The following is a 15368-nucleotide window of genomic DNA, read 5'->3' on the forward strand; positions in this document are numbered from 1 at the left end:
ACAGGCATAGGGAAGTTTAAATTTCTTACCTGGGCTGTTTTTGCAGTTTGATCTGCATGATTTAAAGCCGTCCTGGCATCATTGTCAGAATCAGATTCTGTTTGCCTCGGAGAAGCATGCGGTTTCTTTGCAAGATCCATATCCTTATTATAGGAGTATCCAAGCTTAGAAATAGGAGATAAACTCGGCTTTGTGACAGGTGAACTGGGATCTGCTCTTGTGCTCTCTGTGGATCCTATATGTCCCAGCTTTTCTTGCTCTGAGAAACCAATGGTACTGTCTGAGCTCTGGTGTCTCTTCTTGTCATTATCTTCACAAGCAACTGTGGGAGACACGTCCTCTTTTTGATCACTGACATGTGCCAAGTCACTCAAGTCTAAAGTGTCAGCTATCAGTAATTTCTTCCTTCCCAATGTAGGCTGTGCTTGTGTTGTATCTGTACTGCTACACTTCCCAACGTCTTCAGACGCAGAAGTCCTTCCAGAGCTCTGCTGGGATTTCTGTGGATCCGTGTCACTTCGAGTCCTGCGAGAAGACGGGGAAGCTGTGCTTGGGCTTAAATGGTCATCGGGAGTCTGATGTTCACTCTCAGATTCGCCAACACCACTGTCATTTACAAATACGGAGTCGTCCTGAGAAGCAAAGTCTGCCAAACCACTGTCTGGCGGATGCAGCTCGGGCTCCCGGTTCAGGTCGTTCAGCTCTGCGTAGAATTTTTCCTGGTCGACAGAACTGTTTGTGTCCGTTTCATAGTTACCCACTTTATATGTGCTTTTACTACTGTTCTCCTCTATTTGAACCACGTTTAATTCCTGGCCACAGAAATGCGCCCTTATTTGATAGAGATAGGTCATAACAGTCAGTTTGTCAGGTATTGCTAATAAAACCATGTCAGAAGGTTCCAGCAATCGCGATATTCCTAAACTGGCAAACCCATCGTATGCCTTTAAAAACAGACAAAATAAAGATTACAATGCGGCAGTTTCTTACATATCATAACATTTCAAGAAGGCAAGTGGACGTTTCAGTCAAAATAAGCAAGCCTAAAACATATTCAGTATTATAGGAACAGTATGGGTTCAACTCTATTACTTATTATTCTTTTGGCTTCATTACAGTAGTTACTATTTTTTGTTGCACAATCCAACATCCAACTCATCGATTTTTCCCAATGGCTTCTAGATATCTTCCAAGGTATCTTCACAGCAATGCAAATTGAGAGAACATGACCAGTAAAGACATTCAAATGGCATTGTTTTAAATATTTTTAACATACCTCAATACCATACTATATTAAAATCTTTGGTTACTCAAAATTATGCCACTTGAATGAGTAAAAAGCTGTTCATCAAACTGCAACTTAAAAGCCCTCTGTTTGCACTAAGAAAACCTACCAATATCTTAAATCGTTCTCACTCAAGTAGCAGGAAACAAGCAAATTAAAAAAGTGTAAGAGTTGGACCAGAAAAAAAGCAACTAAGGATGGCTTTTTAAGATAAGGAACAAAGATAGAAGAAATACGACACTAATCCATTTTGGGCTTTATCACTGGTGATCAACCTTCTCCCTTCTACTGGTCATGTAATTGCAGTGATTTGTGTTGACGAAAAACTATGTCCAGATAGTCAAAAAGAACACCACCACAGATTACTTGATACAAGACATAAATCACATTAATCCAGCAAACAAATGCATTTTAAAACATTTGTTGCTGCTAAATTTATAAGAAAGAGAGTGTGAATTTCATTTCCACCTCACTTTCATTTCTAAAAGCTAAACAGTTTGCAAGACTCCCACTTTGTGAGGCTACATTGTCTTCTTTCTGCTGTCCCTTTAAGTGAGTGGGCTTGGTGCATCAGGTTTTTCTAGTTTTGAAGAATTAAAGCTGTTTCTCAATTTACAATTAATTATTACTATCCTGGATTAACCCGGGAAGACAATATTGTGTTTCAAGGAAGCCTTTAAAAAGGCCTCCTGTTCGCATAGATGCATGCATTTAAAGCACTTGGACTTCTCCTCCCCCAGTAATTCTGCAGCTCCTTTTCACCCCCTTCTGAAGGGATCTAAAACGTTCACAGTTGTTCCTACACTATTTTGAACAAAAATGGATGCTAAATTTAAGACATGGACAAGAACCTGTCCTTTCACAAGGAAACAATAACACACATTGCTGGCTTCAACTCTACCCCAGTTTTACACTATTTCCTTAATTTATTTAGTTTTAGAAGGGTGGAAGAAAGAAAGGAAAAATCAATTACGATTTTTTTACCCTCTTGGTTTTCATACTAGTAAATGTTCAACGGTGAGTTAGAACGTGGGTCTGGCCTGGCCGGCTCCCAGCAGACCCAGTTATTTTACTTGCTCTGAGAAAAGGAGGCACTCTCATTCCCATTGCAATGTCATTCCCTACTCAAGGGTCAAACAGTTTTCATTTCGGCCACTTTTCAAACTCTGCTTCTGAGAGCTGGAATTTATCTTCCTGAAATTTTGTATGCTTCCCCTCATGCTCAGGTATAACTTGCCAAAGCATTTTTGGTGAAGTAATTTTTAATATCACTATAACAAATGATTCACAGCGTTTATCTAGACATACAAATTATCCGAATAATTTATTTTTTTATGCCCTTCTGGCTCTCCCTGCGCAAAATGATTTGGCCTAAAATCATTGCTGGTCTTTGGTGGGGTATAATTTCTTGGGAAGGTTCATTATGAGAGACTGTTATGCCATTTATAAAAGCAGAGCTGTGCTTAGATATAGGAGTAGCAGCAGAAAACATGACTGCTGTATTTGCTCATACAAAGCTCCAGATGGAGCAGAGTAACAGAAAAATGATGGGTGGGAGAGAATGGAAAGAACTCGGATGGTACAAGAGGGATAGCTATCGTTTACCTGGTCTTGGGACACAGAGCTGGAGGAGCAGGATCAGGCTGGATATGGAGGAGAGGGAGACAAGAGAGGTGGAACCAAATAGACATGAGGAGCACAGAGAAAGGAGAGTTAAAGGGGAGCAGTGCAGGGATTTGGGTGGGCAGCCTAAGCCACGGCAATGGCATGGCACCAGGAATGATGAATGCTCATACGCCAGCAGAAAACAGGCTGGGTACGCAAATGTAGCAAGCCAGCTGTGTTGTCCTGTGGACCAAAGGTAACACCAGGATTTGTTGTTTGATTAAGTGGGTCAGTGCTGATTCAGTGGCATAAATAATCTGTTACTCCACACTGAAGGTAGTGGGAGTTACCAGTTGAGGAATGAAAAGACCTAAGGATGGGCTTAGCAGTCCACGGCAGCCAAAGCCCATAGACATGACTTGACCTGAACTCTTTTATACTCTTAATTTCTTATTTATATGCTAATAAAACTAAATCCTAAGAATATCTCCCAGGGTCTGTAAAATGAAGGTGGGGACAGTGTTTCAGAGTTGTCAGGAAAGGCACTTGCTTAGAATGGGTAACAGTACAGCAGAAGGATTGAATTTGGAATGATGGATATTCTCGATACAGCTGCAATCACTTTTTACTGTCTGCTCAGTTCTTCTTGTGATGCTTGGGATGAAATACAATAGTTTCCCACTGATGCCAGATACTTATTTCCCATGCCCTCTCCTTCTCATTCTGGACTACACACATTCTTGCTTCTCTCCTTTTAAAGTACACTAGATATCTAGATTGGCATGCAAATGTTTTACAGTCGTTAGTTCTAGAAATAGCAATCGTATGTTCTGTACGTGTCCATACAGCAAGCGTGTAATGGGTTCTCCTTCACTGTTAGAAAAGCTGGGAGCTTCTTGATATTCCAGTGTATTTATAAATGCCTAGCATTTCTAACTAGTTTGTAACTAGTTTGTAATATGGTATTAACAGAGTAAATTTTCCAAGTCAAAATTACTTTTTGTTAAACAGAGGCATAACTAAGCCTTGATTTTGCAAATGTTTATATGCATGTTTAAGTATACTCCTGCATGATCCCACTGAGGTCAACAAGCAACTCCTACACACACTACTAAATACATGCTTATGATTTTGTGGAATCAAATAGTAGAAGTGAGCATGTACACCTGTTATAAAAATATGGCTGCCACCTTAAAGGTAGGGAATTTTTTCCATTTTGACTCAATGCGATCTCTGTAATTCTGAATTCTTCTGTTTAAATGTATATTCTAAAAGGATTCCTTCGTTGCAAAATGGAATATTTTGTCAAGACAATTGAGTTCAAATGTATTGAGGAATTTAGTAGAAACAGTCAAAAACTGGAAAAAAAAGGCAAAAAAAAAAAAAGCATCACAAAAATTGAAAGTGCCAATCAAACATCCAGAAGATATATTACCATTTCCACACAATAATCCCTCAAATGAAACAAGCTTCTCTAAACAATAAAGTAATTAAAAACAGAAGTTCATTATTAGAACCATACTGTTGTGCCCTTCCACTTCTCGTTCTTTCGTCCCCTCCAAGCTCCAGCCAAGTGTAGTTTAGTAGCTTACATTTTTAAAGTGCAGGACATGTTATTAGCAATATGAAAAATTTCTGTTCTTGATAAGGGACTATACTACCAGTATGCTGTAATTTTAACATATCCTTCATTATTATTTACTAATAATCAAATGGACGTAGTAAATAAAATTGGTTAACGTTATTGGGAAGGTTATATGGATAGTTAGATATATATGACATTTAAGTAGAACCACAACTCTTTGGATCAGCTGGGAAGGTATCCCTGGAACGTTTTTAATTTTCTCAAAGATAATCCTGGTTTCTCTTTTGTTCCTCACAGAAATTTGAATTTGCAATGAGCACAATGCACCAAAAATATATCTGAATTCTGAGTGATGCTAATGTAATCTGGAGTAGTTGTTTAGGGTTTTTTTTAGAGATATAATTATATTGTGGAAATTACAACACATACACACACACACGTATGCATATTCAGGATACTAAATCTATTTACCTATCTCCTGATGAAGTTTTTTTTTTTTCTTTTTTAATTTACTGACAAGCTGATTGACAGACATCAATTGAGATCCATCAGCACAAGCACCACAGGCAGTATTCCAACCATTTCCCAGCTATGTAACACACTGACATATTGGCCAAGATCAGATGTCACAAGTAAATACCCTTTTTTATTCAGCATCAGAGGCAGCACCAATTTGGAAATGACTAGTGTGCGTTATGAAGAAGCTCTGATGATGTGCCTTTTGTAACAGTGCATTTCCATGTGTAATTATACACAGTAATGGCACTGAAATAGTTGTCTCTTAAGGTTTCTTCTTTTTTTATTGAAATACAAACAAGGTCATGCACTTCTAAAAGATATACTCTATGGGTTAACCTTTAATCTATGGTCACAGTCACCTCTTACCTCCTTTCCTGGGGGGGGGGGGGGGGGGGGGGGAGAAAAGAGCTGCTTCAGACAAAGAAAATTGTCCTATTCATCCATAGATGTTATTTTAATTGGTTAGGAGGAATCATTGTCAAATGTGTTACATATCTGCATGGAATTTATAGGCAGCCATTGTTGCCAGTCCTGCATTCACTCCAACCAAGGGCACGCAGGGTTATCAGGCAGAACTGTGTGAGACCAGGAAATAAATCTGCAGGAAGCAACTGAGATACTCAATGTAGCTGTCAGGCAAAGGCTTGCAAAGTGATGAAAGAAAAAACTGCACAATAACAACAATCATTACTTCTTCAATCCTGGGAACTATATCCTGTTAGAGAGACAGGCTAAAAAGTTCACCGTTTGCCATCACAGTTTCATAAAGAAAAGATGACTGGTCGGTTGTACTGCTAACATTTTTAATTAATAATCTATTCTTTCTTTTTTATAATCTGGCTTAATTAGCCCGAACGCTCAACAAAACTTGAAGTACAAAACCATATGGTCACAGAAAACACTGTGATGTCATGGATAATCCACTTCGGTCATCATAAGACCCTGTATTATTATGAAAAAGATATCATTGGCCGAATCACTCATTAGATAACAGCAGCTCAGAGATATTTCATTACTTATAATACTTAAGTACTATTTTAAAGACAAGTGACTCCCTGGCTAACACATAAGTGTGCAGGCATAGTAAAATATAATTACCCTAAACACAAATGAATTTTAATAATGCACTTTCAGAAATTCCACATATCTACAATCTAATATTCTTTAGTTATATTCACTATATAATATTGAACCTAATTAATTTATTCAAAGTATATTTTTATACCTTCATCCCAATTAAATGTAGTGCTTTTAAAGCAGTATAAAAATAAAATCACAGCATTGAGAAGGCAGATACTTAAAAACAATTTTCAGATGATCTTCATGAACAATTTTATTATCAGTGACTCACATGAAAATTATCATTTCTAAACATGTCCCTAGGGCCCAACCGAAGCTTGTAACATGCGTAAAATAGTGAGCAGAAATAAAAAGTCTTCTGGTGATTCCCAAACCGAGTTCCTGCTTCTTCCAGAGAAACTTTTTATATCTTTGCATCACAAAGGTACAAAAAGTGATTTAAGACAGCTGCTCAGCGCAATGCTATAAACTATTTTGCTAATATTTTGGTTTATTTGCAAAGTATTGTATCAACACTTTTTATCATAAACTTTCCATGTTGCATCCACCACTTCACTCAGCTGGTACAGTGTAAAAGTAGGTGTAAAATTTCATCGTTAAAAATACAAAAATCGCCATCAAAGCAACATTGACTGTGACCAACACACAGAGCCCCGTTAAAGCAACAGAAAGAGAAGTCTTGTGTACGACAAACCAAGAGCAGTTATGCTTTTCATTTTTTTTTAATTACGTGGCTGATTAGAAAAATCAGAGGAGTGATCACAGAAGGCTGGCTAGCCCTTTCCTCTGCTTTCACAGTTAATGTAGGCCATACAAATATTAAACTCTAATGCCAGCCTTGCACTTGTTGTGAATGTTAAAGACCATGACAAACAAGAGTCAATAATGCATCCGATTTGAACCGTGGGAGGTTGAATACCTTCTGTGAGCCGCTGTTATGACCTTACAAAACAACTGCACTTTCCCAAAATTAATAAAAACCTGCAGTGAAGCCAAAATTGAAGCTGACTTTTTTTTCCTGGCAGTTCTTACCTTTTTGTTGTTCTCTTTAATATCTTGAGGATTCAGGGACTTGTAGTCACTGAGGGGGAAAATGGCACAGTGGGTATGTACAGTATTTGATAAAAGCAGCAGTTTTAAAACAGACCGAATCTAAAAATTTGACATACAATAATATCATACAGTAACTAGCAATTTCACAGCAATTCAATCAACAAAACTAATAGTGTGGAAAATTAAAGGAATAAATAAATAAATAAACAAACAAACACCGATTACATGTTTCATTGCCTGAAGCTTTCCATCTAAAAAAGAAGTTAAGGCAGGGACTAGAGGCCGGCCTTGACAACCAAATTTACCAGGAGGTAATCTGTCCTTGTCAGCGTACAAAGAGCTACAGGCTTATTCCTCTCATCTCATTTCAACACTGGCACAATTTTCATAATCATCTTGAAGTCAGTTCTTTGTATATGAAGAAGAAGAAAAACAAATCACAGAGAGGGGAGAAACAATTGTTTATGCAACAAACAAGGGAGAGCAAAGAGGTCATAAAGTTTGAGCATTCACAAATCTGTTTTCTTAGAAAGGATGGTTCCCTGCTTAAAAGAAAAGGGTGAAAACAGTTCAACACCTGAAACGAACAGGGATTTGATTTTTACGTAAACTTAAATGTTATATATTTCTATGAGAGTTAGCTTATGCAGGCAAAGAATATATAACTTACATTAGGTCTGGTCTAAAGTGATGTAATATTGCACAAAAGGATAAACCGTTTCTCCACGATGTAGTAAAATTGGTGATTTTCACTCCCCTATAGTTTTTTGTAACCTCTTTGCACCACACAAGCAGTGACTGACTAGCGTTTGGTTTTCTCCCCAAAACAGGACTTGGTATTGGGCTTGGCTGAAAAAAAAAAAAAAAGAAAAGAAAAGAAAAAAGAGAAGATAAAAGAATTTAATGGAAGATGAGAATTAACATTAATTGACCTAACTAGATGATCTGTGTCCTTTGATGTGAGTTTAGGTCCTTCACAGCTGTCAGTTTACAATGACTGTAACTTGCAAAAGACACAAATCACAAGTTATTATCTCCAGTCGTCGCCCTTGGCACTTGTCTCCAAAGGATGCAGATATACGGGATTCCAGATCTACATAGGAGAACAGGCCAAGAATTGTACCAGTGGAAACACCGTGCTTAAATACTTAAAGCATAGTCCTGCACAGCCCATGGATACACACCCCTGAAAAGATTTCCCAAAACGCAGCCATGGAAAAGCATCCCCACAAGTCCTTTCACTTTTAATGAAGATAACACTGCAACTGGATCAAGCGCCAGGCATAGCAGGGGCAGAGTTTGCCAAGAGCTGCGATCTACCATCGCGGCGTGGGGATCAAAGTCGCTGTGTCTGCAACATATGATTAATGCATTCATCTCGTATAGGCTCCAGCGTAAAGTTTTTGGCTGCGCTCTTCCTGTTTAAGCGCGTGATTGCATAAAGGTAATTATGGCACGGTGTTTCTAAACAGCCACTTCCAACCATACCCGAAAAACTTCCTCTTCCAGGCTTTAGTTTTTCTACATGGAAAGGGAATTTCAGCTGTAAATCGTTATCAGAGGGCGTTTCTAACACATATAATTAGCTAATAATGACCATTTCCCAAAAGGGTACTTTGACACTTTTAGTAACATTTTTGTTAGCACAAAACAAGAATTACAATGGAATAAAATAATTCAGGTGTTTGGCATTTGTCAGACTGTCCGCTGTTTCTCAAATTCAGCAGAGAACTTACTGATTGCAGCTGATGTTTTCAAGAAATACGCACTCATTTCACTACAAAAATATTGTCACTTTAAAAACTTCGTAGATGTAATTAAATAGACAGAGTTATTTGACTGACATAAATCCAAAGTCTGAATTATAGAGAAAGAACTGAGCCCACTTTTTTAATGTAATATAATTAAAAGCATATATACACACAACAAACATGCTATTTATGCACCTTATAGCTAGAGAGTCCCAAATTAAGATAAAAATAGAGCAAGTAATTTACTATATCACAGCCACTTAACTTTAACAAGTAAATCCTTTTGGCCATATTATCTATTTGTGAAAGACCAACGATGCCCCCACTTGACTAAAGTATGGCAGTGCTAAGCAATTAGCTGCTAGCTACCAACTGATTTATGTTTTCACTGCTTCTGGGGAAGAAAATGTACAGAACCAGGAAAGTAATTTTTCATTTACCGTGACAGTCAGCGCTAAAAAAGCTGTTTTATAAACACACCTACCTCATCATCAGATAGAAGCACTGCCAACTCATTTAGAAAGTGCAAAGTGTATACCTTGCTGAGATTTTTTTTAAATACCGGATCATATGTACAAAATAACTTGTTAAAAAGTGGTTTGGTTTTTTTTAATCCTGTCAACGACTCAAATCAGCATGAACAAATCCGTTAATGATAAGACAAATATCTCTAAGTACACTGAATTAACATCTTTACAGGGATATACAAAATAGGGAAGAAAAAGCAGCAATAAATGATAAACTTTCTTCACCATGAATCAGATTTTAATCAGAGAAACAAATATTGCTTAGGGGCTGCCAGACAGTTACTCCAGATTCAGAGTGATGTAACTAAGATCAAGTTTTTCTCCTGTTTTTTTACAACCTGAAGCAAAAACCAGTAACTAGCTACTGACCCCAAATTTAAGGTACTACATTACTTAAAGTATATTTGCCACCTAAATTATATATATGGAAATAACACTGCTGGGAGAAAGTAATTAAAATAGCACTATCAAGATGTGGAAAAATGATATTTTAACAATTTTTTAAAGCACAGAGCTACTTCTTCAAACCACAGAGCACTACTTACCAGATATATTAAATGTCAACTATAAAGTCTTAATACTTGTTGCTGAAACTCTCTACAGAAATGTTAAATGTTCCAGTCACCACCTAAATACTTTCTGGTTAACTCTGAAATGGCCTCAGGCAATATTACCATTCAAATGCCTTAATTACACGTCTAACAAACGGAAGGTGTAACTGATTTTAAAACAAGGTTTTACAAAAGGACATGCAAAGCTATTAAATCAATAAATTTAGCAGAATTTTGCATTTTATTTACAAATTATTGATTTTTTTTAAATCCAGATTACAATTCCTTGAAAATCTATATTAAGTTGGAGCTTTTTTCCATGTTTGTCCTTCCGTTTACTTTAGATTTTCTAAAAGTTTTTTTCCAGAACATGCAAGATTTAGGATGTGCAGAATGTACTTACAGTTTTCTCTAGCTGATAAAGCAGAAATTATATATGGCTTTCTTTCCAGACTTCGTACTCCAAGTTTTTTGGATAAAGGTGAACTTAATATTATGATAATGTTATGCTCTTATTCACCACCTGAGTCAAAGCTTTCGTTATTTAATCTGTGATAAAAGCATTCCACTCAAGACACACTGGAGATACATCAGTAATGGCAGAATTGTGCATGAGCACTTGACATCCCTTCAGAAGGGTTAACAAATGTTAGTTTTGATTTTTTTGTGAAGCAATATTATGAAAAACATTTTCTTTCGATACCTCTAGGTTATACATATTAGTTACAGGTTCAATGCAAACACAAATTACTACCAAGTGCCTATTTCTAGCATACATTTGCTCTACAAGATTGGTAGGAACTCATCAAATGAAATGAAAATTTAATTAGCTTTTTCTTACATAATTCTTTTAAGCACTGACTACACAATTCTTCTAAACCACATGGCAGTCATGACTTGGCTTTTTGAGTTCAAAAGCCAAAGTCCCTGAGAACCCATTTGGAAATGCCACTAAAAAGCATGAGATACCCACAACAGAATGCCAGATCTGCTTGCTGATCAACAGGTTACTGAATCTAACGCAACTGATTTTTATCCAGCTGTGGATTAACTGCACAGCAAGTGCAGAGGTTCCAGAGCTGGTCCCTCACATGCTAGCTTAGATCTGGACGCAGCATCATGTGGGTGGATTTATCAGCTGGAGTCACCTCACCACTAGCTTCAGAATATCTTTGTTTCACAGTCAACAGAAGCACTGAAGTCTCTTTACTTTATTCTTCTTTTACATGTTCTGGAAGCTTAATTAATATATCTTGTAATGTATGCTTTTCCTCTTGGGAGATTATCCCATCAGACCATTACTCTACGTTAACAAGAGGACAATAGCTTTAAATATTAGGCTGCATCCCTACATTTCAAAATATTTAAATAATTGTTTTGCTGCTCTCAGGAACGCAGCACCAGGTGCACTGATGGTTTGCAAAGTGAGGGTTGAGCTGCATCTCTGACACACATAGGCCAACGTTCAGCAGAAGAAAATCAAGACGGGAACTGGTGATGGGAACATGGGGCTATGAACCAAACCCTCGTATGACACACGGGGAGCAGCCAGAATGAAGATCGTAGGGGCTCAAGTCTGAGCAACTCTCAAGAGCTTGTTGACAGGTTGCATGGGGGTAGAGGAGTTTAGAGAGAGCAAGAGGCAGTGTTGAAGGCTGGAAGAGAAAGATGCTGAGAGGAGTAAGGAAAAAAAAAAAAAATGTACGCAACAGCTGTGGGAATCTGGGTGGAAGACTTATGTGGTTTGAGTTTTATATTAATGAACACAACTCCCCAAAGAGGAAAGGAGTTGCAAGAACAACCTAGGAACGGTAATTAACTGCAGGAGGAGAGGAAGCTGAGATTGAGAAAAGGCTGAAAGTCAGAATAGGGAAGACCTACAACCAACCAACAAACAACTTACATTCCTCAAGAAGCAAGTACAGGCAACGGTCTCTTACTTATTTGACTGAGCAAAATAAAAGGGATTTTCCCTTACCCCAATCAAAACTACAGTGCTGTCTAGGCTCACTGAAAATTGTGAAACCATTAAAATGCAAGATAAGGTAAATGAAAGTAACACACAACTAGGTGAGACAAAATGTGCAGCATGCAGCTGGATGCAGAAAAAGTTTGGGAAACTCAGCTGAACTCAGTGGTCTGAAAAATGCTATAAAGGTGCAATATAAACAAGATACCCCAATATATTTCAGTCAAATAGATAATTTTATATCGCCAAGATGATACTCTAGAATTCTCTTTTTTAAACAACACAGGGCTCTACCCATAGGAATTGCTTAGCCCAGGAGTATTCTAAATTGAATATGGCTCATTTAATAGAATTTATGCCTTTGGCAAGGTTTGTATGTGTCTAATGTGCATTCAATTTTGTTCATTCTGGGCTGTGGAACAGTCCAGGCATAAGTCAAAAGGTGTTTTTTAACTAGTATCAGGACTGAAATAGAATATGGAAATCAAGTCTGCAATGATAGGATAAAACTGCTTTCTGTTTTATTCCAAAGATGGAAAAAACATCCTTACAACCCAGCTGTGCTGAGATATTCTTTATTTAGGCTAGTTAGTTATTTTTTAAGTAGCAGGTCACCATAACATTATGATGGCTTCAGTGACACAACAAAATACAAGTGGCATTGCTCTTTGCTTCTGGTAAGGAAGGTGCATGGAAGTATTAGAAAATATACATTTCCCAGAAAGAAAAGTTAAGAGTTCTGCTATCCTATTACTCTGATACACAAACTTACCAGTTTAGGAGTACGTTCTTTAACTTTGATGCTCTCTATTTGCATGGCATGGTGTATAATTACACAAAATGTCTCTAGTCCCTACCATCCATGAATTAAGGAGATCTGGAAACCCAGCTGCCTGGTACAAGTTGTAGATTCACTGAATTTGTTTCCTATGTCTGATTAATAGCAAGTATTTAGGTAACCTCCAGGTCTCTCCAGCATCAGACATCTTTAAACTCTGCCTTCCTCACTCTTCTGATCATGCCTACAGCTAATGTGGATATGCAACAAAACACAAACTTCTATCTTAGAAGGCTTAGGCATAAGCCTATTTTATTGCTTATCATTTTACAGACTTAATTTCAGCACAACCAAACCAGTCCATGTTCAATCATAACTTTAATGTTTAGACATCTGCCCGAGCAGACATGATGCTCTCATGTTTGAACCTGGCAAGGTGAGGAGGAAGGTGAAATCCTTGGGACATGCCTCAAGTTAGCTGTTGGTCAAGTAGGTGGAAATTATTTCATTCTAAAGGGTTTTCAGTTGCCTGTTACATATTTTGGTGGCCATGAGGCTGGAAAGAGCTTTTCCAAACTGTCCCTGGGAAAAGAAAGGAAAGCAGCTAGGGTATGTACATGCTACCTAAAATGCCAGGATATGGAACAAACATAACTTTCTAGACAAGAAGAATGGTGGATCCTCTCAATCTGGGAAGAAAAAGCAAGCAATCAAAGCCACCTGGATATTCTGCTCTCCTCCTGTGCAGTTTTCCAAATCATGCCCATTTGCAAAAGGCACCCATTTGCTCGCAGCACTGTGGAGAGGAGTGACATGCTGGGGAATGGAACAATTTCTTGCAAGGTTTAATTCACCCTGATTTGCCTCTGAAAATAATTGGGGGGGATTAGTGCTTTCAATACGTTTTCACTTTATTAGTTGGAGGTGGACAGACAATGTGGTCCCATGTCATAAGCTGTATGATGCTGTGTTTAACTGAATACTTTGGAACCACGGGAGAACTTACAAAGATAACACCTGCCATCAAGAAGCACACACACTGCAAGACCCCATTACTGTATTCCCTCTCCTAGACAGCCACAGCTTCCTATTCTTTGCCACCCTCCCTCGCTGACTCACGTCTAAACTTACACAGTTTGTGCTGTACATGGCTGAATCATATATACAATGGTTATCCTTCAACATGCTGTCACTTCTGGTCCCAGCCTGTAAGGTTTAGCAAGTCCCTCATGCTTGAGTTAGTTTCATCCACGTAACTTACTTGTCCAACCCCACAAACAAACATGATGATGTTTTTCTTTATTCTAATCATCACTACCCGTTTCTTCTCACACTATGCCTATCTCACTGCTCAAGGCAAAAAGTTGTTGCTCATTATTTATTATCTTTAACAGTTAAACATATAGTGTATGGCACTCAGCTTCATTTAAGCAGTATGATGCAAATACTGCATCAAACATAGCATTTCAACTTGCCTGTGATCTCCAGCATGATAGCCACCACACAGTATTAGGGCATTCTGTGATGGGTGAATGAATATATTGACATAGGAGACTCACAACTGGTATTTTACAAACAGGGAAACAGTCTGAATTAAACAACTTGCCTGAGCCAGTAAAGTGAATCGACTATCACAAGAACTCAAAGACACTACCTAATGTGAATCTGATGCATGCATCCATGGCATCCCACCAAAGCACTCCTCCTGACTCCAGGGGCAGGTGACAGTGCTCAGAATAACCAAAAAACAACTTCCAGACTTAGACAACTTAAGATGAAGTCTAAGACCTGGCCATCCCAAAGACAGGAACACATCATTCATAGCCTTAAACACTGCTCTGGGTAGCTTGCTTAGTGTCACACACCAGTTCTACGTCGTGAGCTCTGTCCAGGCTCTCTGTGGCATTCACCCGGCATAACGAAGAGACCGTGCTCTGTTAAACACCTTCCAACTCCTACGAAAAAATAAAATGGCAGCCCTGCAGACAGCTGCCTCTTCTATTACAGGGTTTGGTTACTTCTGCTCCGAGCACTGAGGAAGTGGTCCGGCAGAAAATCATGGTACGTAGTCATACAATTGAAATGTGTATATGTATACAACCTACAGGCATACAGTGCACAAAGATGGGCGAGGTTACAGTAACAGAGGCTACCTTAAATCTGGCAATTCATAACTGCTAAGTACTTAATTTTTTAATTTTTTTAATTATCTGGTAGCCTCCTTTAGGCTTTTACTTTGTCCAGTAATGAAGTAACTTTTTTTTAGCATAGTCTTTTAGGGTTTTGGTTTGGTTTTCATTGTTGGGGATTAAAAGGATAAAAAACCCCAAGTATTCAGGAACTGAACTCTAAACCTTCAGAACCACAAGCCACAACACATCAACTACCGGACAATTTCCTCACTTGGGCAACAGGACATGGAGCCTGTCTGCTCATGGGAATTAATTAAGAACAAGACAGACTGTTTATTTCAAGACAACTACCTCCTCCTGTAGATGTTCTTAATGGAGAATAACAGTACCGCCCAGGAGTGAGGGTAGCTACCTCACCAGGTTGAGAAGCCCCAAATTTATTAGCTAATGGCAAGGAGAAGATTATGTTAACAAGCTGGTAAAGGAGAAACACATCTGAGACAACATAATGAATTGGTTACTTATGTGCAAGT

At 38.2% G+C, this 15368-nt stretch overlaps 1 protein-coding gene across 5 annotated transcripts in view; it reads right to left on the reverse strand.

Annotated features, from left to right (window-relative positions):
• EHBP1 (EH domain binding protein 1) overlaps window positions 1–15368 on the reverse strand; it is a 229139-nt gene that overhangs the window by 74125 nt on the left and 139646 nt on the right. For all 5 annotated transcript variants that reach the window (XM_050894523.1, XM_050894522.1, XM_050894521.1 and 2 more), the window contains 3 exons: window positions 7798–7976; window positions 7107–7155; window positions 30–944 (listed from right to left, as the gene is read on the reverse strand). In XM_050894523.1, the coding sequence (XP_050750480.1) occupies window positions 30–944; window positions 7107–7155; window positions 7798–7976 (1143 nt within the window). The remainder of the gene's footprint in view (window positions 1–29; window positions 945–7106; window positions 7156–7797; window positions 7977–15368) is intronic.

The sequence above is a fragment of the Gymnogyps californianus genome, chromosome 3 (genome assembly GCF_018139145.2).
Source record: "Gymnogyps californianus isolate 813 chromosome 3, ASM1813914v2, whole genome shotgun sequence".
Classification (NCBI taxonomy): domain Eukaryota; kingdom Metazoa; phylum Chordata; class Aves; order Accipitriformes; family Cathartidae; genus Gymnogyps; species Gymnogyps californianus.